This window comes from Macaca fascicularis, chromosome 17 (genome assembly GCF_037993035.2).
Source record: "Macaca fascicularis isolate 582-1 chromosome 17, T2T-MFA8v1.1".
Taxonomy (NCBI): Eukaryota; Metazoa; Chordata; class Mammalia; order Primates; family Cercopithecidae; genus Macaca; species Macaca fascicularis.
In genome coordinates this window covers 9588583-9615279 of record NC_088391.1, presented here as the reverse complement: position 1 = coordinate 9615279, position 26697 = coordinate 9588583, and the positions used below count along the sequence as shown (strand labels likewise).

Genomic DNA, 26697 nt, shown 5'->3' with positions numbered 1-26697 from the left:
AAGATTAAATAAGCAGGAATAGTCTTCCCAAAGGATGTTTTACCAAACACTAGTTCTGTGAGGTGGTAACAGGTAATATAGGAAAGAAAATTGGTTCTATAGTTAAATACTCATTCACTGCAAGAATTCCATGCCCTTTTACGGGAGGCTGAGGCAGGAGAATGGCATGAACCCGGGGGGCGGAGCTTGCAGTGAGCGGAGATTGTGCCACTGCAGCCTGGGTGACAGAGCGAGACTCCATCTCAAAAAGAAAAAAAGAATTCCATGCCCTTTTAATATGTTAACATACATGACACATCTCCAAGAAAGAAACACATAAAGTAGTGTTTTGTAGATGTATCTGACATCAGAACCCGTTTCTCCCCAAAATACCTCTTGGGGGTTGGTGTTCCAGAAAACATACTTTGGGAATTATAGGAACCTAATGAGGAAAGACGTTTAAGAAGTAAGGGGTTAAATTGTGTGGAACGTTACAGAGAGACTAAGGAAGATGAGAAATGAGAAGAAAATTTTTTATGTTTTCATTAGATGGTCATAAGCAACCTTTAAGAACCCAGTTCAGTAGCATGGCTTCAATAGACACAGGTTTAAAAGGAATGAAAGATAAAGAGTTAGTGATAAGGAAATTAGAGTATTGGATTTATGTAATTTTACCTCTATCTAAGTCTAAAGTGTGACTGATAGGAATAAATAGGTCATTATTGAATGTTTATGTGTCCTATGTATATTATTATATTCCTAAATAACATTCTCTTTTTACTTAATAATTTTCATATATTAGTGAGGAACTTTTAACAGTCATCTAGAACAATACCTCTGAGAACCATTAGTTTCCTTTTTATAGGGTAAAGTCATACATTAAAATTATCTTATTTTTTAGCCATGGCATCAAGCATTAAACTATTTCCCCATGTTTTCTTAAAAGTATGGGGAAAGACGCACCTTTTTAAATTCTGTGTTTTTACAGTGTCCATCTTATGTGAATTTTATTCTAATAAATATTAAAGACCATCTCTGGGTATATTCTGCTCTTTCATGCAACAGTGATACAAATATTTAATTCATAGTTATGCTATAAAAGGGGGAGTCATTTTTACATTCACTAACAATAAGTAGATTATTTTAATTACAGTTATTTTAACATTTTTAAAGGTAGCAATGCTATGTCATAGGACTTCTGGCTGACTTTCCATTACAAGTAAAATTTTGTTTCTACATCAATACATTGTGCCCAACAAATTTGAAAATCAGCAAATAAACTTGAATTTCAGTGACCTGTTTGTGTTAGCCCCATTGCCTGCTGAGGTGGCTGAATGCCTTATAGCAAACCCAAAGTACTGTGGAGCTAGCAACTGTGTTTGATCATCTCTGTATTTTCTAGTGCATCTAGCCTAGTGCCTTTTTAACACACATTTGTGTGCTCAGTCTTTTGAAGAATCAGCTAAAAGTAGAACAATCTTGAACACACTAATAATACAGGTATAGCTCTCCTCCCTCTTAGAGATTTTGGCATATGAAAGATTCTGAATTTTGCAGTGAAGAAACTTACTTGAATTGAAATTTTCTTTTATATTTTTAAATTGTGATAAAATACATATAACATAAAGTGTACCGTCTTAAACATTTTAAAATGTGCAGTTCAGTGGTATTGCACATTTGTGATGTTTTGCTACCATCACCGCAGTCCATCTCCAGAACTCTCTTCATCTTGCAAAACTGAAACTCTATGCCGATTAAACAATAATTCCTGCTGGGCGTGGCGGCTCACACCTGTAATCCCAGCCCTTCGGGAGGCCGAGGCGGGTGGATCACCTGAGGTCAAAAGTTTGAAACTAGCCTGACTAACATGGTGAAATTCCGTCTCTACTAAAAATACAAAATTAGCTGGGTGTGGTGGTGCACGCCTGTAATCCCAGCCACTTGAGAGGCTGAAGCAGGAGAATCTCTTGAACACCGGAGGTGGAGGTTGTAGTGAGCTGACATGGTGCCGTTACATTCCAGCCTGGGCAACAAGAGTAAAACTCCATCTCAAACACACACACACACACACACACACACACACACACACACACACACACACACACACTATTCCCCATTAAGCCCTACCTCCATTCCCTGACAACTGCATTTTTTGAATTTTTTAACCCATTTCCAAACTTATTTCACAGTAATTAAGAATTCTTTTTATCTTAGCATCTATTTATATTCCCTACAAGTTCCATGGGTCAGAGAAATGCAGGATTCGTTTTCAGTTAGTATATAGCAGATTAATTAAGGAATATTTTGTCTCAAAAGTTGTGTAAATCCTAAGAGAAAACAAGCTTTTCTGGAGAGGCTATTTGAATAAGATAGAAATCAAATATTTAAAAAGAAATAGGAGGAGTCTTGAGCGGCTGTTTTTGGGGTGGCATCGAAGTGTGCTGGAACAAGCCCTGACCTAGAAGGGAGAAAACCCAGGTTCTAGCCAGCCTCTCAGGGCCTCTCTGTCCTGGTTTTTTCCTTATCTATGAACTGGATGAATTCTGAGATTCCTAGTTTTAAAAATTGTTCTGTGTTGAATGATTGAGGAATATTGTGAAAGGCATAGAATTTAAAGTAGTACTGAGAATTTGATAATGGCATAGAATAAGTAGGAGAGAGGGAATCTGGAAATTGACACAACAAAGGAGCAGACAGCTCAAAGGGGATATTGTGGAAGGCCCAAATAATGGCAAAGCTAAGGCAAATAAGTGTAGACGTAAAAGATTTATCCTGTATCATACCTGGATTTATTGGAATATCTAGATGGTTAGAGAGAAGAGGAAACACTATATAGTAGGTGCTGGAAATGTGCCTTGTGCTAGAACTATTCAAAAGAAAACTGGTGCCTAGTTGATCTTCAAAAAATACTGGTTAATTTCAGGCTGTCTTATCCAAAAAACTTCCACCATCATGCCCCCACTAATGGAAGGTGGACAGAGGAAATGGAATTGTCATCTTCCTGAAATATATGAAACTGTATCATGAATATATACTACTCTTCCCCTCCCTGCTGTCCTCTCTAGTGCTTTGCCTTTACCATTTCCCTTTTTCCTTTCTTAGTTTAATATCTTCAGTGTTTGGGTGACAGAAACAATTGTACTGAACAGTTGTTCTTAATTTACTGAGCCTTGTGACCTCAAGACACTCCCCAAAACAAAGATTTCTCTAGAAGTCTAGAAGGCAAAGATTGCCCTAGAGAAAATACTTTTGAATTCATTCAAATTTGTTATTTAGTTAATAGTATGTATAGAAAACTAGAGGGCTACCATTGTCCATTGAAATCAGGTTAAAGCTGTTACCTTGTATCCTAGATGAAAGGGATATCCTACAGTCAGGTTTTAAAGAGATACAGACTATAATTTAATTCAGAATCAGTATGCTCTGTAAGCTTACAGGAATTTGAACTTGAGAAAAAAGTAGTTTTAAGAATAAGTTGCAGGAATTCGCAGTAATATATACTGTCAGTCTTCTCATGGAATTTTAATTTTATCAAAGTTTCCCAAACTGAAAGTAAATGTACATTTTTAAGTACTAAAGGAAAGAGCATTATATAGTTAGCGTTACGTTATTTACTAAACTGATGATGGGTATAATGGTGATGATAATTTGTGATAATATCTAACTATTAGGGACTTATGTGCTGGGCACTAAATGCTTTATGAATTGTGAGTTTTATACTTTGATTCTGAAATGTATTTATAAGAACCCAAAGTTTTGTTTCTTCACTGATGAAGGAAAAAAAAAACAGTTTACATAGAAAGCAAGGAGGCTAATTAACTATTACTATTCATTCATCTCCATAGCCCAACAGCTTTTCGTTCATGTTCATGAGCCTTCTCCCGAAAATATTTTAGCTAATAAGTAGTTGAATGGTTTCTGTAATTCAAAAATTATTAAATGTTGCTTTGGAATGTAGTTTTCCACCTACATTTTAAAATGAGTTAAAATGTTCTGGAAGTTCACATTCCAAGTAAATGAGATGTCGTAAAAATTTTATTTGGGAACTTAAGCTGGAGGACTCTCTGGCCTCTCTTATCTACTTCATAGGGTAGGTAAATGTTTCCACAAGTAAAAGCAGGAATCTCACTGAGTGTTCTACCTGTAAGGATTTAATACTAACATTTAATAAATATTAGAATCTACATCATACTGAATGGTAAACAGAATATAGAAAAAGACCCCATAGCTTATTCCATCCATTTAGCAAATCTAAATGTACCCTAGTTTACAACTTCATGCCTTAGTCTACTGAATACAAGTAAATTCATAGTTAGGAATTCAGATGTATTATAGGTTAAAATCTGTTTTCGCAGATGGCTTAAATTACTTCTTCACAAATATGATGGGTGCCCCATTTCAGTGGGGGAGAGAAATCCTTTCTTGACTTCTCCAGTTCTATTTTGACATTCTTTTTCTACTCTTTTTTTCAAAACATGGGTCATTATTTCATCCAGGATGATTAGATGCCAAAGGATTTATTAATGCCATTCCCTCTCAAACATCTAGAAGCTAGAATGTGTGAATTGGGGTAGAGGGTGAGGAGTGCAAAGCATTCTAGGCAGAAGGAAAAACCTGTGTAAAGGCCTTGGGGCAAGTAAGAAATTAGCAGTTTTGACTGAAAGACCCCTGTGGTTGGAGCCTAGTGAGGGGAAGAGTGATGGAGATGACGTTGGAGAATAAGCAGGCCCATATAGGGACCATGGTAAGGAGTTGCTGGGTCAGCTGGTCTTTAGCAGAGTGATATGGCAGCTAAGTGCTGTGGGCTCAGATGCACCTGGGCTCAAATCTCAGCTTATCTGCTTACTAGTCTCTAAACTCTGTCCCATAATTCTAGAATGTGAGACTAATACCTTTTTCAGAGATGGGCTAGGTAGAATAACCAAGTGCAGCACCTGAAATATACTGCACCACTCAGTAAATGGCAAGCTATTATTTTTACTTTTTATAACTCGCTGTTCCATACCCTACTCAGGAATCTCAGACCCACAGCTGCTTCCTTTTTATTATTTTTAAAATTCATCCAGCAAATATTTATCAAGCACTTACAATTAACATATCCTAACTACCCCTCCCTCCCATAGTTATCTGTTTGTCTCTCATAGCTTCAAGGTTATGAGATCCTCAAGGAATTTCATATTAACCTTTTGCAATCCAGGTACCAAGCAGTGTCTGTTTTAGAAAATGTTTGAATAAGTGAATAAAAGAAAGTTTATGAAATATGTAATTACATATTTTAGCGCTGCAATTGTTTGAATAATTTTTATTTTAAATCAGTCTTACATAGGAAAATGAATATATCACTTCCTCATTCTTTGTTTGTTTTACAGTATAGTTAACAAAAATTCAAAATATGCCCTTTATAAATTCCTAATTCTAGAAAATGTTTATTTTAAAATGTATATATTAAAATAAGTCACTGATAGGTTTATTTTTTTTGTAGATCAAGTAGCTGTTTTAATATGATATTATTTTTTAAAAACTACTCATTTTCAAATGCAAATAAGAAAAATAACCAGAGACTGACATAAACAACAAATTATCAGAAAGTTGAGCACTTAAAAAAAAATCTTTTTGTTTTGAGACAGTTACAGATTAACCATGCAGTTTTCAGAAATAATACAGAGAAATCCCAAACACTGTTCACCCAGTTTTCCCTAATGGTAACATCTTACATAATCACAGTGCATATCACAACAAGAAATTGATAATGATAGGCCGGGCATGGAGGCTCACGCCTGTAATCCCAGCACTTTGGGAGGCTGAGGCAGGTGGATCACCTGAGGTCAGGAATTCGAGACCAGCCTGGTCAATATGGTGAAACCCTGTCTCTACTAAAAATACAAAAATTAGCCGAGCGTGGTGGCGTGCACCTATAGTCCCAGCTACTTGGGAGGCTGAGGCAGAAGAATTGCCTGAACCCGGGAGCCGGAGTTTGCGATGAGCCGAGATCCCTCCACTGCACTCCAGCCTGGGCGACAGAGTGAGACTCCATCTCAAAAAAAAAAAAAAAAGAAATTGGTAATGATAAAATTCACAGACTTTATATTTGTCCAGTTTTATGTGCATTTATGTGTGTGTGTGTGTATGTGTGTGTGTATGTATTTAGTTCTATGCAGTTTTATCACAGATAGATTCCTGTACCAACTACCACAGCCAAGATACAGGACAGACAGTTCCATCACAAGGATTCTTTGTGCTACCCTTTTATAGGCAATGTAACCCTTCCTGTCTCCTCCCTTCCAGCCTGGCCATTCTCCATCTCTATAATTTTGTCATTTCAAGAATATTGTATAAGTGGAATCATATAGTATGTTACCTTTTGCAATTGGCTTTCTTCACTAAGCGTAATTCTCTTGATATAAGTTGGGAGTTTTTTTTTTTTTTAAGATTTGCAAAAAGGGTCTAATACCTTTCCCACTGGCTACCTGCTTGTTGTTGCCATTTAGCAAAGAAGGCAGGAATGAGCAGTAGAAAGGCAAAGCGTGCTTCTGTTGATGGTTTTCTCCAAGGAAGACTGGCATGTGAAGTAGAGTATCCCAATACTCATTTTATTCTTAAGAGACTCTCAGAGGAGAAGTGGGAATTCCTTTTCAGATCAACGTATTTGTCTTTCAGCAGAAAACAGTCTTTTTAAAGGGCATGGTCCATCTCCATAATTATATTTTATACCCAAAGACCATTCTAGTCAGTTCCATCTTCCATCCTCCCTCTTTCTTTCCCCTCATTTTTTTCATCCTGACTGATTAAAAACATATTATTTTATAAACTAAGTTCTATATGAAATTTCCCCAAATTGATACTGTCTAACAAATAGAAATGGCAGTTTGACTAAAAATGGTTCTAACTTGAAATTACATGCGTTTAAGGGTTCTTGTTGTATCCATTGGCCTTACAGGAAATCATCATGGTAGTTCTGCCTCACTAATAGTCTTGTCTGATTTGTTTTGCCTCGAAAGTAAATATAAAAAATATATAATTCATTTGAGTGATCTAAATGCCATCTCTTAGGAACTTTACTACATATTAGCTCTCATACCAAGTCAGAGTCCTTATTACCAGTTTTCTTTTAGACAGGTATGTACACAAAGTATATTACATTTTAAGCTATAAATAAGTCTTATTTTTAACCCATTGTTGCTGTGTCAAGGATCCTACAAGCAGAGGTTTTAAATGGATTTTATACTTAGGCTTAGCTTGGCTTCAAAGATGTAAAAAGGTCTTTCATTAATAAATATTTAAATAATAAGTACTTAATATTTTAAAGGAAACCAGCTCACATTTATAGAAATTGTCATACATTTACTGAGAGGAGCTACAATTAACATTATTTATCTGAATAAGCCCTGGAAGATTCTTACTATAGCACAGGAGCAATTAACTAATAACCAGCCCGGGTATCCAGTTGTTTATCTGCGTGATTGCTTTCAGGATTTCTTCTAAAGGAAATTATGGGAATCCAGTGTTTTTCTCCATCTTTCTTACAGTCCTAAGGTACACTTGACAAGCAGACTGAGGCAGATTCACGGCTCTAGTCTAGTAGCAAGCTTGTCTCGTAGATATAAGCATAGGCCCAAGTTAAGACCAGTCTGTTAATTGTCTGTATCTATTAACCTAGTCCATTTGAAAAGTAGGCCCAAACATATTTGTTAATATGGTAACTTAGAATTAATTTTACTTTTCAAAATACGTTACTAAATGATAGCATTTAGGTTAACTGGGGCATGTTGCTGACAGTAAAGATCCAGAGCCTAAATCAAAGATTGAGGTGTTTACGCATTTGAACTATCTGCATGACCATAGCACTACCAAGAAACAATGATCCATTCCTGTTCTACCTACTGTGCCACCCCTTCAATACAATGCCAGAATGCTGAAGCCCAGGTTTGAATCAGCTCTGACCTTTCTAGTCTGCACTTTCACTTGCATCTTGAAACTGAAAAAACTGAAATATTAATCCACAGTTACTGACTGCCTACTATGCGCCAAACACTCATACAGGCACTGGATGTTTCAGGCGAGAGTTACTTTCCTCAGCAACGCAGTGTTGTGGGTTTGTTGCCGCTCTTTTCAATTTTGGACATAAGCTTCTTTCCTGAAGCAGTTTTACTATAAGACTTGATAAATTTTTAGACTTAAGTATTTACACAGTTACTGTTGGCAGTTGTCATTTTCTCCCCCTTCCCCACCCAGAAGGGTGATTATGTTTCCTCTGAGTAGAAGATTTTAAAATCTTACCCTGCTTTTTGTTCTCATTTTATACTTCGAAACCACTTTCAGACTCTACTGTGAATTACCAAACTCAAATGTTTTCTGGAACTAGGCAGTTTCCTGAGTGTTTGAAGCAGGCCAGGGGGAGTAAGGAGGGAGGAGTAGGGTCTCTGTCAAACCGAAGATGCATAACCACCTATAAACATTAAAATAATATTTTTTAAACTTGGTTCAAACGTATTTAGAGGCTATGAGTTTCCAACGTTCTGAACATCTAGATAAATATGAACTCTTTAGACCATTGATTTTTGAAATATGAAAGTATAATATCAGTTTATTGGCAACTGTGATGTGTGTTAGTTTTAAAATAGGAAATGCTGAGAATTTTGTGGCACGAACCCAGACAGTTAAATTTATAGGGTGCGGTGTGTGTGTCTTGTTTTGTCTTGTTTTGTTTTGGTTTGGTTTTCCTCTCACAAGCTTAAAAGCTTAAAAGCTTGTGAGAGGAAAAAGAGAGGAAAAAAAGAGGAAATAAAGAAATTGGGAATGTTCAGAGATAATTTCTTCAGCCGGATATCTAGAACAGAAGGTCTTAGGTTCAATGAATAGCCTTCAAAGGATCCATGAATATCTTATAACTTCATTTTTAAATGTTGTATTTCTATATTTCTGTGCTTAGTGTTTTCTATAAAAAGTAGACTTTGTTGATTTATTTTTATTTTATCTTTTTTTAGGGATGGGGTCTCATTCTGTCACCCAGGCTGGAGTGCAATGGCATGATCATTGCACTGTATCCCCACAGCCTCAAACTCTGGGTGCAAGCAATCCTCCTGCCTCAGCCTCCAGAGTAGCTAGTACTATAGGCATATGCCGCCACACCTGGCATTTTTTTTCTAAAATTTCTGTAGAGTCAGGGTCTCACTTTGTTGATCAGGCTGGTCTCAAACTCCTGGCCTCAAGCTGTTCTCCTGCTTCAGTCTCCCAAAGTGCTGAGATTACAGCCATGAGCCACTGTACCTGGCCAACTTTATTTTTTAGAGCGGTTCTAGGTTCACAGCAAAATTGAGAAGGTGGCAGAGATTTCCCATTTACATTTTTCCCCCATGCATACATGGCCTTCCCTGTTATCAGCGTTCCCCCACCAGAGCAGTGTATTTATTACAATTGATATGCTTATTTGTCTACTTAAGAAAATCATTTGTATTTCTTTGAAAGCCCATACTGATATAGTACTTGATAGTTTAAAATTTTTTAAATATTAATAGTTTATTAGGAATATCCTGAAATGATTATTTTTGAATTAAATGTTACTCTATTTTAAAAGTAATACAGACTTACTGTAAAAATTAGAAAATGCAGGAATACACAAAGAAGAAACTAAAGATGAAATAAGTACTGTTACATTTAGTACATACCTTTCAAGACTTTAGTTTGTACATATATATGTGTGAGATATACACACCCATACTATTGAAATATAAACAGAGTTCTGCTTTGTATTTTAGGTTTTTAAACTGTCAGAAGCACTATTTATTTATTTATTTTGAGGTGGAGTTTTGCTCTTGTTGCCCAGGCTGGAGTGCAATGGTGCAATCTCGGCTCACTGCAACCTCCGCCTCTGGGGTTCAAGTAATTCTCCTGCCTCAGCCTCCCAGATAGCTGGGATTACAAGCACGCACCACCATGCTCGGCTAATATTTTGTATTTTTATTAGAGACAGGGTTTCACTAGGTTGGCCAGTCTGGTCTCAAACTCATGTCCTCAGGTGATCCACCTGCCTTGGCCTCGCGAAGTGCTGGGATTACAGGCGTGAGCCATCGCACCTGGCTAGCATTTTCATTCAATTCAAAGTTATAAACTTATAAACTGCTGTACCAGAGAGACAAGAAACCAAGTTGCTGTAATAAAACATTTTGGCAACAAGAGAGTCCTGATCTCTTTATATGGAATAATAGGAAAACAAAGTAGAAAAATTTGTCATTGAAGATAGAAAATATAGGATAGTTAAATGTAGTCTTAGTTACACCTTTTCTCAACCTTGTTAGTAAACAGGTTACTTGTTCAGCAACCCATGAATATTCTATATTTTCTAGCCTCTTATAGGACAGCAAAGGAATTTATAACACAAAAGTTGAATAAACAAGATGTTTTTAGATCCAAGTAATTTAGTTTTTAGTTTTTGTTGATTTTTTTGGTCAACCTTCTCACCAATCATAGTTTCTATGAAAAGCTGCTTCCCTTTTTAAAGGGAGCCTCACATTTCTTATTTTATATTTTTCTTTGTGTGTATTATTCAACTTAGGCTGCCACAACAAAATACAGTAGACGGCAAAGTACCATTGCCTTCTTGTTGTCCCCACCTGGAGGGCAGGAAGAGAGAGGGAGAGAGCACAGGAGCCGAGCTCTTTCTCTTCCTATAAGCCTGCTGTTGGACAGACGAGGACCTCACCCTTATGATCTCCCTTTAACCTTAATTACCCTATCCTCCAGACACAGTCACTTTGGGAGTTAAGGCTTCAATACAGAGATTTTGGGGACATGTGAGTCAGTACATAGCAAATAGGCATGTGTTCTTTTGTTCCCACAGTACTGTTTTATACCTGGCTGCTTTCTCTCACTTAGTATGTTGTGGCTGTCTTTTCATGGCAGATCATACAGGTCTTTATCTCATGTCGTTTAACGCTGCATGGAATTCCATGGTAAGGATATACTGTCATTTGTTTTCCCATATCCATATTGATAGACATCAGGGAAAATCAAAAGTAGGCTTTGGTGTCACCTTTACAGATCCTAAAGACTAAATCTATTTCCTTTCATCATTTTTAAATATTATAATTTGAGTAAAAACCCAATGGAAATTAATTTTAAGCATAAAAAATTTTAAGAAGTAGTAAGTTCACATAATTTGCATTACTCTTAATTAGGAAGCTTGAATTTAATTATATTTTTTCTAGTTAAACACAAGTGGCTGAACTATTAGGGGCAGAATTTCTTGGACATTAATGACTGAAGACCTTAAATATTCCATATAAGTTCATAGGGTAATATGTATTTGTTATTCATACATTAAGAGAAAGCCATGAGTAGTAATGTATCTGTGACGACTAAAATTCACATTGTGTTGCATAGATGTTAGGTTCCTTGCTTGAAGAATTGCTCATTACCGATTTGCTATAGGAAATAAATAAGGTGTTACTTTCATAGAGCGTAATCATTCTTGCAGACTACTACTTGAACTCGTTCAAGTGGAACTCAGAGTTTTTGGATCACTTCTTTACAGCAACATGTTTTTATCAGATCTCTTCCTGTATTCAGCTATTTGGTATAACTTCATTCTAATTAGAAAAAGCAGCAAGAAATGCTTATTGGGCATATTGAAAGGGCTTTTCACCTGGAACATAGATTATTTTCTTTTATCTTTTAAAAAACTTTTAATTGAAATATGTAGATAGAATATGAAATCTACTTCCACTCCATCTAATATGAAATTCATTTGCATTACATTGAATCCAGAATTGTGTATATGCATTTTTATAGGGGAGATATTTTATAACTTTCAACAAAATTTTCAAATAATTTTCAAATTGGTGAGGTGCTGGAAGTGACACTGGCCATGGTGGTAAGTGAATATAGTAAATCAGTGACTGCTGTAATAGGCACCAATTTATTCATTGTAGACTCTGACATCTTAAAGATTTTCTGGTATTTTTAATAAGAAAAAAAATTAGTCACTAAAAAGGAGAGCTTGGGTAACCTGGGACCTGGCACAGTTCAGACTGGTACAATGAGATTCTCTGTTCTTTACATATAAAGAAACTAGGCTAGATTGCCTTATCCCAGGGCACAGCTCTGGACTGGACCCAACTTTTAGTAAGATCTTACTTACTCTTTTAACAAAGGCCAGGAGTAATAGAAACAACACTTGTATTTCTGTGACTTACAGGGGAATACATAGATATGGTGTTTTTTAAAAAAAACATTAATTACAACAGATAAAAATTAAACATTTGTGAAATATATTAACAATGATATAAGCAAATATATATTGACTTGGAAATGTGAAACCAGTAGATCTCAAACACTTTAATTCTCTTATCCCCCTTAGGGTTATCACTGAAGGTGAATTTATATCCTTTGTCCCTATCTTACTCCGTGTCCTACCTTACTCCGCCTAAAAAATATATGATCATGCAGTTGGGACTAAAAGAGCTACTATTATTGATTCCTCCTTTAACCATGATAAAGTTCTTTAAAATTAAAGTTTCTTGGCCAGGCACGATGGCTCACACCTGTAATCCCAGCACTTTGAGAGGCTAAAGCAGGCAGATCACTTGAGGTCAGGAGTTCAAGACCAGCCTGGCCAACATGGTGAAACCTCATCTCTACTAAAAACACAAAAATTAGCTGGGCGTGGTGGTGGGCATCTGTAATTCCAGCTATTTGGGAGGCTGAAGCAGGAGAATTGATTGAGCTCGGGAGGCAGAGTTTGCAGTGAGCCAAGATTGTGCCACTACACTGCAGCCTGGGTGGCAGAGCGGAGACTCTGTCTCAAAAAATATATATATAGTTTCATGTTAATTTGTCTAGGTTTTAATAATTTTCATAGGATAAAAACTTGTATATAGTTTTTCTTTTAATTATATATTTTAAGAAGTAGAGTACCAACTAATTTTTTTTTCTGTTTAGTGATGAGATCTTCAGTGCCAACATTTTTATTAATTTTTGGGTTAAAATGTATGTTCTATAATAATAGTGATAACTTGCAAAAGTTCAATTCTGAACATTGTTGGAGTAATTAAATTTAAAAGCATAATGAATTTTTTTTCCCTGCGTTCATTTATTATGGCAAATATGTCACACACACACACACACACACACACACCCCTTAAATAATAGGCAATAAAATGAAATGTCAAATTCCCATTCTTTTTTAAAAAGTTTTATAGAATTTAAATAAAAACCACAATATGGCATTGGTAATAATTTAGAATGTGATTGAAATGAAAAACCTTTGAGTCTTCTTTTTTACTTAAAAGATTTTTAGATTTATGTTAAAAGAATCATTGTCTTCTTACAGATAAATTTGCGCCTCATTTTGGTAAGCGGAAAAACAAAAGAGTTCCTGTTTTCTCCTAACGATTCTGCTTCTGACATTGCAAAGCATGTATATGACAATTGGCCAATGGGTAAGTGATATTTTTTCCTTGAGTATGAATAATGTTGATTCTTTATGCCCTACCTTGTCTCACAAACATTTTGAAACTGTTATAAACATATAACATTTAAAAGAACAACCAAAAATTGGGAGTGTAAGTCTCAGATTTAGAAGATCATTGTATCCTTCCTTATCTTGCTCTTCAGCAGTCTCATTCCCAGATGGTAAAGGAGCCCAGGATGCAATGGCTCCTTTTGCCTTAGAACTGTTTTAATGTAAGTGGAAAAAAAAATTTTTTTTTTTTTTTTGAGATGGAGTCTCGCTCTGTCGCCAGGCTGGAGTGCAGTGGCGCGATCTCAGCTCACTGCAACCTCTGCCTCCCGGACTCAAGTGATTCCCCTGCCTCAGCCTCCTGAGTAGCGGGGACTACAGGTGCGTGCCACCACACCCAGCTAATTTTTTGTATTTTTCGTAGAAACGGGGTTTCACCATGTTGGTCAGGATGGTCTCAATATCTTGACCTTGTGATCTGCCCACCTCGGCCTCCCAACGTGCTGGGATTACAGACGGGAGCCACCGTGCCTGGCCAAAAAATATTTTTAATAAAGAAAAATGCAGCCAGGGATAGTGGTTTTTACCTGTAATCCCAGCACTTTTGGAGGCCAAGGCAGGAGGATTGCTTGAAGCTAGGAGTTTGAGACTGACCAGCCTGTGTAACATAGCAAGATGTCATCACTACTAAAAATTTAAAAATTAGCCAGGCATGGTGGCACATGCCTGTAGTCCCAGCTACTTGGGAGGCTGAGGCAGGAGGATCACTTGTGGCCAGGAGTTTGAGGATGCCATGAGCAGTTATCACACCACTACATTCCTGCCTGAGCGACAGAGCAAGACCTTGTCTCAAAAAAAAAAAAAAAAAGAAAAGGAAAAAAAAAAACCACACACAAAATAGTGAGTATACACACACCTTCATATGAGTAAACCTATTTTTACCAAAACACAAAGTAAGAGGAAAGAGCAACATTTTTAACAGATAATACATTCTCTATGGTCTTCTCTAGATAGCCTATTTAAAATTAAGTTTGAAACAAAATTAACTTCTAATTCATGTCAGTTCTTGTGTTCTCTGAACTACTATAAGGTCAAGATGATTAATATCTGTCTATGCTTTCCATTTTCAAGCCAGTAACCATAACAATCTTGGAAAATGTGTGTGGTATTTCTTCCTTTCTCTGATTTTTTTTTTTTTTAAATATATAATAAGACTGTGGGCTGGGTGTGGTGGCTCAGGTCTATAATCCCAGCACTTTGGGAGGCTGAGGCAGGCAGATCACTTGAGGTCAGGGAGTTCAAGACCAGCCTGGCCAACATGGTGAAACCCAGTCTCTACTAAAATTACAAAATTTAGCTGGGCGTGGTGGTGCACCCCTGTAATCCAAGCTACTCGGGAGGCTGAGGCAGAAGAATCTCTTGAACCCGAGAGACAGAGCTTGCAGTGAGCTGAGATTATGCGTCTGCACTCCCGCCTGGGTGACAGAGCGAGACTCCGTCTCAAAAAAAAAAGAAAAAAATTGCCTCCTTCAAGTGAATTGTTGGTTCGTTTTCTTCCTTTGAACTTCCCCAGTGTCATCTTGATCCTTATGTCATGTATCATAGTGATACGAATTATTTTCAGCTGATTTCACTTAATTTTTTTAGCAGAAGCAATTTGAACTTTTAAAGGACAAGACTCGTTTTGACAAAGAACATAGTATATGTACAAAATGAGTCAATTAGATCAGTGTTTCTCAGCCTTAAATAATATATGGAACTTTTCTAGAGGAACATAATTCTTGTAGATCTCTAGTTGCTGACTTAAATTATTTTTATTACAACGAGTATTTTAAAATATAGAAACATAAACCCAGTTAAAACTCTTTATTCTTGTTAACTCATATGCATAATCATAAAACTAAAAAAGATCGATTCAGAAAATGCAAATATAACTCTCAAACCAATAATGTTCAAATTAATAACATTAATGTGCTAGATGATGTATTTTTGCCAAAACCAACTCACTGCTTACCCCATGAATACTATTGAGTTTGCCATGCCTATGTTCCTGCATAGTGTTTGATGATCAAGTTATCTGTAGAGTCACCGTAAAACCTTTACTTATACAGTATAACAAATTGTTACTCAGTTTTCTCTTAGATAGAATGCATCATTTACCTGTTAAGTGAACCTCTGTCCTTATCTCATTAGCCTCTTAACAATTAAAGAAGTACTGACTGCTTGGCACCAGTACAATCATAAGTTTAATGCACACGTGAGTACTGAAAACCCCAAGGCTGCGCTTGGTTATAAAATGACTATTTAAATCATCTAGACAATCTCCGACAGATTTCATTAAAATGAAAATACAGATTTTCCAGATTTTCATTAAAATGAAAATACAACTTAAAACTTCTTGAAGAGGACTTTTAGACCCTAAGGACATGTCTTTGTGGATTCATAGGCCTAAATTTAAGAAATACTGATTTAGACAAATACTTTCAACTACTGGATCTTTCTTCACATTAGTAACCAAGCGGCTGATTTCTAAATCAGGGAGATACTGAAGCTATAAAGGTTATAGCTAAGAAGGAATTTCAGAAAAGCTAAAGATGACTAAATTTGGGCTCTAAGAATATTGGCTATTCTTTATAGTCAGGCGGAAATAGACGACTGTCAGTATGAAAAGCATTTTTAAATATCCAACAATGATGTTATTCTAAGTGTGATACAAAAAGATTACCTTTATGAGATTTTTTTTGGGGGGAGTGGTCATAGTAATAGCTTTTGATATATGGATATTATAGATGAGATAACACAAGGCAGAAGAAGGGTAATCACTCTGAAATTTATTTGGGCAGTAAAGGTAAAAGAAACACTTTTACTTTCATAATTACTTACTTAGATATTAAAATTAGTTTAAATTCAAGTATAAGTCTTTGCCATAAATAGTATCCCAAATGAACAAACCATCTACCAGTACTGAAAATTGATTGTATCAGTGGATGTTCCTTTATTTTCAAAAAAAGATTTTAATTCCCAGTATTTCCTCAGGTTGCCAAGTCTACTCAGCAGTTTTAGACACTGCAAAGAATAGAGAAGTACTTTAATTTTTATTTTACATAAAATATTTAAATTAAAAATGTAAGTCTGTATTGTATCACATAACGTACTTAAAATCAGCAAATTAAATACTTATTGATGCTAATAATAAATGTGTGGCAAATATTAAATCAATAGAAGAAAATACTTAATGCACTATACTTGTTGAAGGAATTAGTTTTCCTTAGCATACCCTTATGCTATTTAGTGGAAATATTACTAACAGGTGGAATAGTCAGACACATAGCTGTTATTGGGTCAAAGGTTCAAAAAAATCTGTTAAACTTAGGATATGTTAATAACACCTGAAATTCTTCATTTAAGCTATATTCTAAGGTTTCTCTAAATTTCAGATCCTTGGAGAGGGGAAGGGAGATAGCATATTACACCGGTGAAGTACGTGGAAATCATGACACTCTGTATAAGATAATGAAACATGGGACTTCAGGTTTCTGCACCTCAAAAAAAAAAAATTCAAGTATTTTTAGAATATTAGTCTTTGTTTCCTGTGAATTAAACAATTACTGTAATTTACCTTTGTATCTATGGAGCACTTCCATCTTGACCAGAAATATTCTATTAAACAATAATTTTGGAAGTGATGAATTCAAAACAATTTGTATTATAGTGTTAGAGACTTATTTGATCTTTCTTCTGGAATAGGAGGGACCTGGGAGTAACAGGATCAGAAGGCAACAAAACCTTGCAGGAGGGAGAAGAGGGAAGAGACTAAAGGCATGGGTCAGGGGCAGGAAATGACTGAGATTTATTTCTCCTCTGCTCATTTCAGCTGTGCCTAAGTCACTTATAGGCAGTGGTTTTATCAAATTCATATTCATCATTTTGAATAGTCAAGAAAAGGGCAAAAGAAAAATCTGTAATTACTTCCTTTCTCTTCTGTCACTCTTTCAGAATACTTTAAACAATTTTTTTTGTGTTGCCCATTATCTCTTGCTATAGGAAACAAACACGTGAGAATTGTTGACAAAAAAGACAAAGGAATTCTCAGATCATTAATAAACTCAAGACTTAAATTGTTACATCTACAAGCTCATGAAAATTACTAACCCTTTACCCTATCATAACACTAGTGTCCTTAAACCTTTATTTTAATGGAGTGGCTTCCATCTTTTACTATTATATAAATTATAGGCTGAAGTTAAATAATCTTTTACCCATTCTACCTACCAGTTTGTCTTTTGATTTTCTTTGTGTGTACACTTTTCTAAGTTTTCATGTTTGTACAGTACCTCCTAATATATATTAGTTTTTCAGTTTCTTCCAAGTCTTCATTTTGGGTGAGGTGAACTAAAGTTGTATCTTCTCTAATGTTTACTAACTGACTTCAGATAGAAAATAAGATAATAAATCAACATTATCCAAAAGTAAACACAGTTTTTTTGTTATTCTTAATATATTAACTGTTTTTTAGATATTTGTTAAACCTGCTGTTTTCTAGCCTTAAATGTACATTTTAACAGGTACAAATATTGGAACATTATAATACTATCTGTTAATTACTGGTAATTTAAATTAATTTTAAAATGGTATTTGTTTTTACTTGGTAGGTCTTTCCCAACTCATTTGTATTAACTTTAAACTTGGGGACTACAGTTTGGTACATTTTAGTATTCTTTAAGAAGCAAAATGAGTCTCTTTGCAGCTCTTGCTACTTAAGAAGAATAAGCAAGAACTAGGGTTGCGGTGAATATATGAATAGTGACTGTTTCTAATAGTAGGAAGCTCCAAGGGCCTTCTTTGTACTCTAACTGATTTGAATCTGAATTTTTAAAACAATATAGTAGTACGTTAATTACGTGTTAGAATATACCTAACCAGTTCACTGGATTCTTTTCAGACTGGGAAGAAGAGCAGGTCAGCAGTCCAAATATTCTACGACTCATTTATCAAGGACGATTTCTACATGGAAATGTCACATTAGGAGGTAACAGCCACCTTTGTAATGGGATTTCATGTCTGTCTCATGGTAGCATGATTCGTTTGTTTTAAATGCTAATGTCTTTGAATTTACTAAAAAAAAAAAGACAAATTCAAACTATGAATTCTGCCTACTTCTGGTATGCCTACTCCTTCACATTGTGTATTCTGTTAAATTTAATTTTAGGACTGTAATAAGTATCTACTACCTTGTAAAATAAACTCTATCCCAGTATAGATAGAATTCTATACCTACTATTTTTTAAATGTGATGTTATTATATTTCCAAATAATGTAATTCAGATATAGTATTTTAAACTTAAGACTGGACACACAAACTAGGAAAAATTTATGATAGTTTTCAAATATATAAAGGGATGTTTTCAGGTGTTCCTACCTGATATAGTTGCTAATCATGTGAGAATAAAGTAAGTGACTGACATTAGAGCAGCATTTTAGCGTAATAGTTGAAAGAAAAGATTTTGGAACTAGACTATTTAAGTTGTATTAGCTGCACTACTTACTGGCTGTGTAAACCTTGGGCAAGTGACTTAACCAACCTGTGTTCCAGTTTCCTCATCAGTAAAGTGGAATTACCATAGTGCCTACCTCAGAGGTTAAGAAGGGTAAATTACTTTATATATTCAAAGTGCTTACATGCATGGCACATAGTAAACACCTTAATTGTTAGCTATTATTATTCTTTATATATGACTGGAGAAATGTAGCTCAATAGTGCCCCCTTATGGGGTACATTTTCTACCATCAACAGGATTTGTTTAGTTTTGAAAATAGGTATTTCAAATATATTCAGATAATTGGAAATGTATAGGCAAATTAAATGATCTATCTAAATATATATTTCATTAAATATAGTCTGATTTTTCCTCTAAACCTAATATATAATCTGTTTTTCCTTAAAGGTAGAATGTTTGCATTCATTCATTCAGCATGTATTTATTAAATTCTTATGTGCCAGTACTGTGCTAAGCACTTGGGAATCCAGTATTGAGTAAGACAGAAGCTCTCCCTTCAGGTTGCTCTAGTATTACATAGGACAAACAGATCAAATGCACTGGTAAAAATCCTGGGCAATAAGGGCTAAAGTAGATGAATGCAAATGATTTTATCACAGTGTCAAGTGAATAAAACATTTCAGGCTATAATCTCACACTGAGTTTCACTAGTAGTTTTATAACTGGTCTAAAAAATGCTTCTCTCTACTAAGATATCTGGCACTTTAAAATGGAGCTTTTTTGATTTGTAGTTTTTTTTATAGCTTTTGTATAAATAGATGGACTGACTCTTAATGCTCTTTGTGTAAGAATTGACTGTTAGCTCCCGAGCTATATTGTACATTCATTAAGGATGGGACCATGTTCTGGTCTTTTTAAAATTATGGCTCATACAAGATCTTACGTGAATTAAAAATTGGTAAATGATGGTTGAATTTAATCTATTGATTATATGAGTGAACCTTGAAATACTCCATTTCCCTTTTGAGTATTGATCTATGTGAGCAATTTCCCACCAACTCAATTCCTTAATTATCTTTTCTGTTGTGACCTCAGAGTTTGAACTTCATATTAAAGCTCATAGAATTTGTGTTAAAAATCAAAATTATTGATTCATTCCCACTAAAGTATAATTTTTACCAGTATTTTTTTGAAATTGTTTTAGAATAATTACCAGATTGACTTATATAATTATTATTGTCATTCTGTATTGCTGTCCTTCTTTTCAAAAACAATAAACTATCTCTAGCGTAGAAGCATGGCCTGGACCTCTGCGTTAATAATTACAACTGGATGTTTGAGCAAGTTTGGATAACGATAATCAACTATTTGTCTTTTGGGTCTCAGTTTTTCTTTTTAGCATCCCTGTGTTCTTCAATGTGAATAATAAAGAAGATAGCGCACAGGGAAATGCAACCATCTATAAATATTTGAGTGGCCTGTGTGGAAGAAGGCTTTGTGTGGCCCTAGAACTTGCTCTGTGTAGCCCTGTGAATTAGACTTCGGATCAATAACTGGAAATCAAAGACAGTTTCCTATTCAATATAGGAAAGAACATGTGAACACATTGAACTACCTAAAGAAAGACTAGACTGCCAGGGAAAGTTAGTGAGATCTTTGTTATAGGTGGTGGTCAAGCAGTGGATGACCATGAAGTAGTGGGTATACAGCCATGGGTGGAATTCAGCCATTATGTGGACAGTTAAAGTGGGAAGCCAGGGCATTCTCTGCCATTCTTGAAATTTTCTCGTTCAGTTAAGTTTCAGATTGAAATGTTCAGTTATCAAATGTCTTAAAACATAGCCCTGAATCCCCCTTTTTGAACTAGAACCTTTATGTAGTCATATAGAGTTTCATTTCATTAAAGGAAAAGTGTGACAGCAGCCTTGTTAATCAGAGGGTGAAGAAGATGATCAGCTAAAGCTTTGGCATTCAGTATGGCCCAGATTAGCATTTCCCAAAATGTGGTTCTGAAATAATGAGCATGAGGCTCATCTAGGATACTTATTTTAAAATACAGATTTCTGCACGCCCTCTCTCCCCAACCCGCGTCTCCTGATTTTACTACAGAATTGAATTCCTGGGTGATTTTTATGTACTCTAAAGGTTGAAAACCTCTATTCTGGATATTGTACTGTGTCATAGGAGAAAGCAGAAGCGTCCACAGTGAAAGGAAGAGAACGCATTTTAGATTCTGGCATTCCTCTTCTTTCACATTTTTAAATGTTATTAACATCAATACCTACTATTTCTAGTTAAAATTCAGATGAAGAAGAAAAAATAATAGCTCCCACACATTACATTTGTAACTTCAAATGGTAAGCCTCTTGGGAACTTTCCAGGCCTGTCTGACGTGTTTTTACATTTATATCTCAGTTCACCTACCTTTTTTCTCAGATTCATTTTCCTTGCTATCTCAAAATGATGATGGTAGTATATACTGAATGCTTTCTTTGTGCCAAGCTCTGGGCAAAGCACTTTGCTTGGATTGTTTGATTTAATGGACAGAGCTACAAAGGGCATGTAATAGAATTAGTATCTCCGGTTTAGTTGAGGAAACAGAAGCTTAGAGGGTAAGTAACTTGTTGAGAGTTACACAGTTGGAAGCAGCAGAGATGAAAATTTTTAATCCAGGTCTGTCTTACTAGAGCCCGGAAGACAGATATGAGAGTGATACACAGCCTGGTATGTGCACATTTTAAGTTCAGTTCAAGGTTTGAAGGTATGAGAATGATATGCAGCCTGGTATGTGTGCATTTTAAGTTCAGTTCAAGGTTTAAAATGTTGATCAGGCTTTCCCAAATATTTAGTGAAATTTTTCATAACATAAAGTCTTATTTACATTTTAATTTAAGTCAGGCCTAGGAAGTTATTCTAAAAGCCTCCCTTTTTTCGTTATGTATTTATGGGCCATCGTGCTTCATTTGAACATCAGAGGTTAAAAGTGTAGACCAAATAATGGCTGGCCAACTTTAAATAAGATGGGAACTCACCTTAAACATATGAAATAGTACCAGTGTTGAAGATAATTAGGATTCTTTTAAAAATCTGCATGGTAACCATCATCCTATAGAGCAAGTTTTAAAAACAGGGAGCTGGAGAGTCATTATTGCTAAGTAATGATCTTTGGCCTTACTTTAGTTTGTAGTTTTTGAAGACAGGGTAATTTGAGGTGTCAGAACTAAAACATGACAACTATAGAAACAGTTCTAGAAGCTAAATATACCAGCTGCTTCTAATTTTATACACAGAGTAACAAAGAGATTTACCATGAAACTCAGTGTTTGTATTTGCCTTAGTGGACATGGGTGTGTATTCTATGCCTGAAATATTTCATGATAAAATTTATTAAATTTATGAGTGAAAACATGTTATAAAGACTTGATTAGGAAACAGTGATTATTGATAACGCCAAGACAGTGATTATTTTAACCTAATCTTTTTAAGAAAATTCTTTTCTAATGGACGAATACAGGGATGAGAATAAATGTTTAAAATCAGGTTTGTTTCTTGCATTTCTACATCGTAGTAGCCTGTTCAGTGCAGTAATTTTATTAGACAATTGACAGGTAATTAGATTTAGAAATGAATATCTCTTAATCTAAACTTTTACCTAATATAGAAAGAGTATTTTTTTTAAAAAATTTAATCCTTTCTCCTCTAAAGGTAGCCTCTGATATTAGCCAATTACATATTTTTTTCTTTTATCATTTCTTAAATAATATGGGTAAATGTGTCAAGCAAATGGCTATATAACTGCAAAAAATTTTTAAATTTTAAATGTTATTTCTGATAATATTAATCTAATTTTGTGAAGGTACTCTGAGTTAAGAGGTTCAATCTGTTAAAGAAGTCAAAAAAAGCAATCAATTTTTAAAATGGTTTTAAATCTGGATAGTGATTTTAATAGGTTGATATATGTGTAACTAATCATCTTTTGCTTTTCACATAGCATTAAAACTTCCTTTTGGCAAAACAACAGTGATGCATTTGGTGGCCAGAGAGACATTGCCAGAGCCAAACTCTCAAGGTAAGCCATGCACTGGAAAAGTGTCTCAGTTGAGGCACAAAGACAGGCATTCAGGAATGCTGGGTTTTTCTTGGAGATTCTGAGGGAAAGGAAGTTTGCATAGTTTGTGAATAGAGATTGTCAAGCAAATAACCAGACATTTTTGAAACATGCTAAAATTAAAAGAACATTTATTACAGCTTCTTAATTTTGAAAAATGCAAACATTTTTAAAAACGCAAAACTACTGCTTCCTATACTTGATTGCCTAGCCCCTTTTCCCCTCCAGTTCTAGAATTTTTATAAACGAGGCCCTTCTTCATTTTCCCTAGGTCAGAGGAATCGTGAGAAGACTGGAGAGAGTAATTGTTGTGTAATCCTGTAAACACTGTCTGCCTAGTGTGATGTGATATAGTCTTTGTCTTTCATGCTGCTGGGACAGAAAAGACCCGCCATTGCTTGAGAAACCGTTCAGAACAGTCTGCCTGTAAGCCCATGGAACTGAATTACCACATGAACACTGTCCTCTTTTCTCATGAAAGTAAAAGCACCAAGAACATTTTTCACTCTGATTTTTTATTTCTCCTCTTTTTATGTTGAGCTGTTTTAAAACATACTGGTTTTTGAATGTCAATCTCCAGGGGAAAAGTTAACAAGTTATCTTTCGTAGCAGAAACCATTTTGCTGCCACAAAATTTTCATCATCAGAACTAATAAAGCAAGTGTTCCAAATACAATTTGCACTAAAAAGATTGGCATTATTTTGCTCATCAGCAGAATTTATAACAGTTTATGGTACCTAGAAATACTTACATATACAATTCCACACTGGAAGACACTCAGCAATTAATGAAGTTAATTACTGGGCCAACTTGAGAGGAAAAAATGGAAAAGAAACAAAAATGTTGGGTGAATTCTACCAAAGTCAGCCGTGGTGGCTGCAGTGGCACAGAATACTAAACTGAGTGTGACTCTTTTCACTGCAACAAATGAAAAAACAAAATGTGCCTGTTTAAAGCACTCAGTAGAGGGCTGATGAAACTGATTTTTTTCCCTTTAAGACATGCACTCTTGAGTCCTACAGTAACTGAGCGCTTGTTTAGACAGCACAAGAAGGGGTGAGAGTGCGTCTCCTAGCCTTAATGTGGGAGGGTAGTTCCAGTCACTCATCGGCTTTCATTATTGTGCAGAAATATTAGAAAACCTCATTGATCAATTTTACGTATTTGAATATCAGTGAATTGAAATTTTCCATAATTATCATTCATTTGTAACCACATCCAGTGTCATTCTTACTCCTTAGAGAGTTCAGATGAATTCTTAAAATTTAAAAAGAAAAACTCCATAGTACTAATTTTGTTTCTTTATATAGTTTGCATTTGATATTAGTGCTTGCAATTGTATTAAAGTCAAAAGCTGATTTTTATGGCATACACAATTAAGAATGCCACTTTTTCTTTTATTTCATACCAATAAATTAAAGATTGATATGCTAAAAACAATTTGCACAGCACTAAAGCATGAGCTAGTTTCATCTAAACCTGTAAAAATATGAAAGATTTTATATTTTTTCACTGGGAAGAAATTCTTCCTGGGTGAAATTACAAATATGTGTAGAATATATTTAATAAAAGACTTATAAAATACCTAACTATAGGACTTAAAATATAGATTGGCTTGTAGTATATAGAACAATATTCCATATAAATAAGTTTAGCCTTTATAAAAATGAAGTTGCAGGCTGACATTACATTCTGTACTTACTAAGTGTCAACAGCCCTTAAAAACATTAAATGTAAATGGTTTCAAATGGTCAGCGTTGTTTAAATGTAATCAGGTTATTTTATTCATTGTTAATGCTTTGATGAAAAGGCTTTATATGCAGTAGATCTACGAAAATATTGTTCATACTGATCAGAATTAAATTTGTATAGAGCAGAGTTTTAAAACGAATGTAAATAGCACTAAACATTTTCTTTCTGCAACCTGTACTTATAGATTCTTCCTGTAAACTAAATAAAAAAAAAAAATCATAGTGCATTTTGGTGGTAATTTTAAAGGTCTTGATTAGGTCAATAATTGTTAAAGCACTGTCTCATTCATGTTTTCTACTTTTATTTCTTAAGCTTTTAAAATTCATTTAATTAATATTCTGTTGTTGGTTTGGGGAGTATTCCCAATGTATCTTTGATATTTAACATGGTTAATTTGTATACAGTCACAACAATGGATAGAATTATGTAGTCTGTGTTATCACTAAAATGTTATATTCAAGAGATGTTAAATATATGCTTTGTTGACTAGCTGAAATGTGAATTCTGTTAGTGTTGACTAAAGAATCTGGTAGTTGCTTAATTGGGCAATTAAAACAATTTATGGCTCTATTCTTTTGTAAAACAAACTACTGGTAATTATTTTTAATACTTATTTTCATTCTAATTACTCTTTTTTTAAGTTAAAGACTATCAGTTAATTAAGATTGAGTTTTTATGATGTTTAAAAATCTCTATTGGTTTTTCAATATATTTTTCTGTGTGTTCTCAGATTATATATTTCAATCAATTTAGAGTTTGCTAAGTGAGATAAACTGGTTCACTAGTAGAGAAAGAATTATGTCGCTTAATACCTAATATCATAGTTGTACAACATGAAAAAAAATAAAAAGTAGCAGTAAAAGTATATACTGAAAACACCAAAAATTTAGATGCCTTAATAGTATATACGTGAAAATACTCAGCTGCCCCTTTAAAAATAATTTCTTGGACTGCCTGGTGGTTAAAATACGATTCCTAATATCCAAGGCTACTTTTGAAGATCCCTCTGCCAAAAATACAGCGTGCTTCTCTAAAAGTGAGAGCTGCATAGATCCAGTAATGTACATAAAGCCTGAATGATGAGCCTATGTCCCTGCCTAACGCTGGTGTCTCACTCATCTCTTTTATCTAATTTGTCCTGAACTTTGTTAAGTGTTCCGGACGAGGCCAAGCTTTTCTTTATTAAAACCTTAGCATGTCTCCCTGATCTGAACTATTTGCTTTCTCTTCAAGATAAGTTGTATTTTGCCATGAAAAAATACAGTATCTAACGTTACCATTCACATGAAATGAAGTTTCCTCATAACATCTATCTTTAGTTTTATGAAGTCATCGTGACCAATGTTACAGTAATTTCTGTTAGCTGATTGTGGTAAACAGTGTTTAATGTGAAAAGAAATTAAAACTTCATCTGTTGTAGAATAATTCTCTAGAATGACTTCCATTCATAATTCTGGTACATTTGCCTATTCTTTATTTCACTACTGTTTTTGTCTTTTTTTCTTTCTTCAGTTTATGATACTCTTCAGTAAAATTCAACATTGGGCCAGCCTTTACTCTGCTGTGGTTTAGCAAAATCAAAGAGAAGTATCAGCCAAAATTTAATATGCCTTCATATCGTTTTTATTTGTAACTTTTGCGAGCATTCCAGTTTTTTTTTCCATTTGTTTGTTGTAATATGGGCACTTGTTAGCCAAATGGAGTGATTGGGGTGGGGCACGTGACCTGTAATTACAAACACAGCTATAATTGAAACACAGCTGCAGGCTGTGCTGGAGTCTAGGCACAGTTTTTGTGGCCAGGGTAGGGTGGGGTTCTTGGGCGTGAGCAGTTGGTGGTTGGGTGTGACTCCTGGTTTACCCTGACCCCCGCCAGTTGGTGTGCTTGCTTCAGAAGGCAGCGG

The 26697-nt window shown here is 35.0% G+C and overlaps 1 protein-coding gene across 1 annotated transcript in view; it reads left to right on the top strand.

Annotated features, from left to right (window-relative positions):
* Positions 1-26219, top strand: part of UBL3 (ubiquitin like 3) — a 78368-nt gene extending 52149 nt beyond the window's left edge. The window contains exons 2-5 of the mRNA XM_005585569.5: positions 13307-13415; positions 18378-18464; positions 22925-23002; positions 23313-26219. Coding sequence (XP_005585626.1) covers positions 13307-13415; positions 18378-18464; positions 22925-23002; positions 23313-23365 — 327 coding nt within the window. The 3' untranslated portion in view covers positions 23366-26219. The remainder of the gene's footprint in view (positions 1-13306; positions 13416-18377; positions 18465-22924; positions 23003-23312) is intronic.
* The last annotated feature ends 478 nt before the right edge of the window (positions 26220-26697 follow it).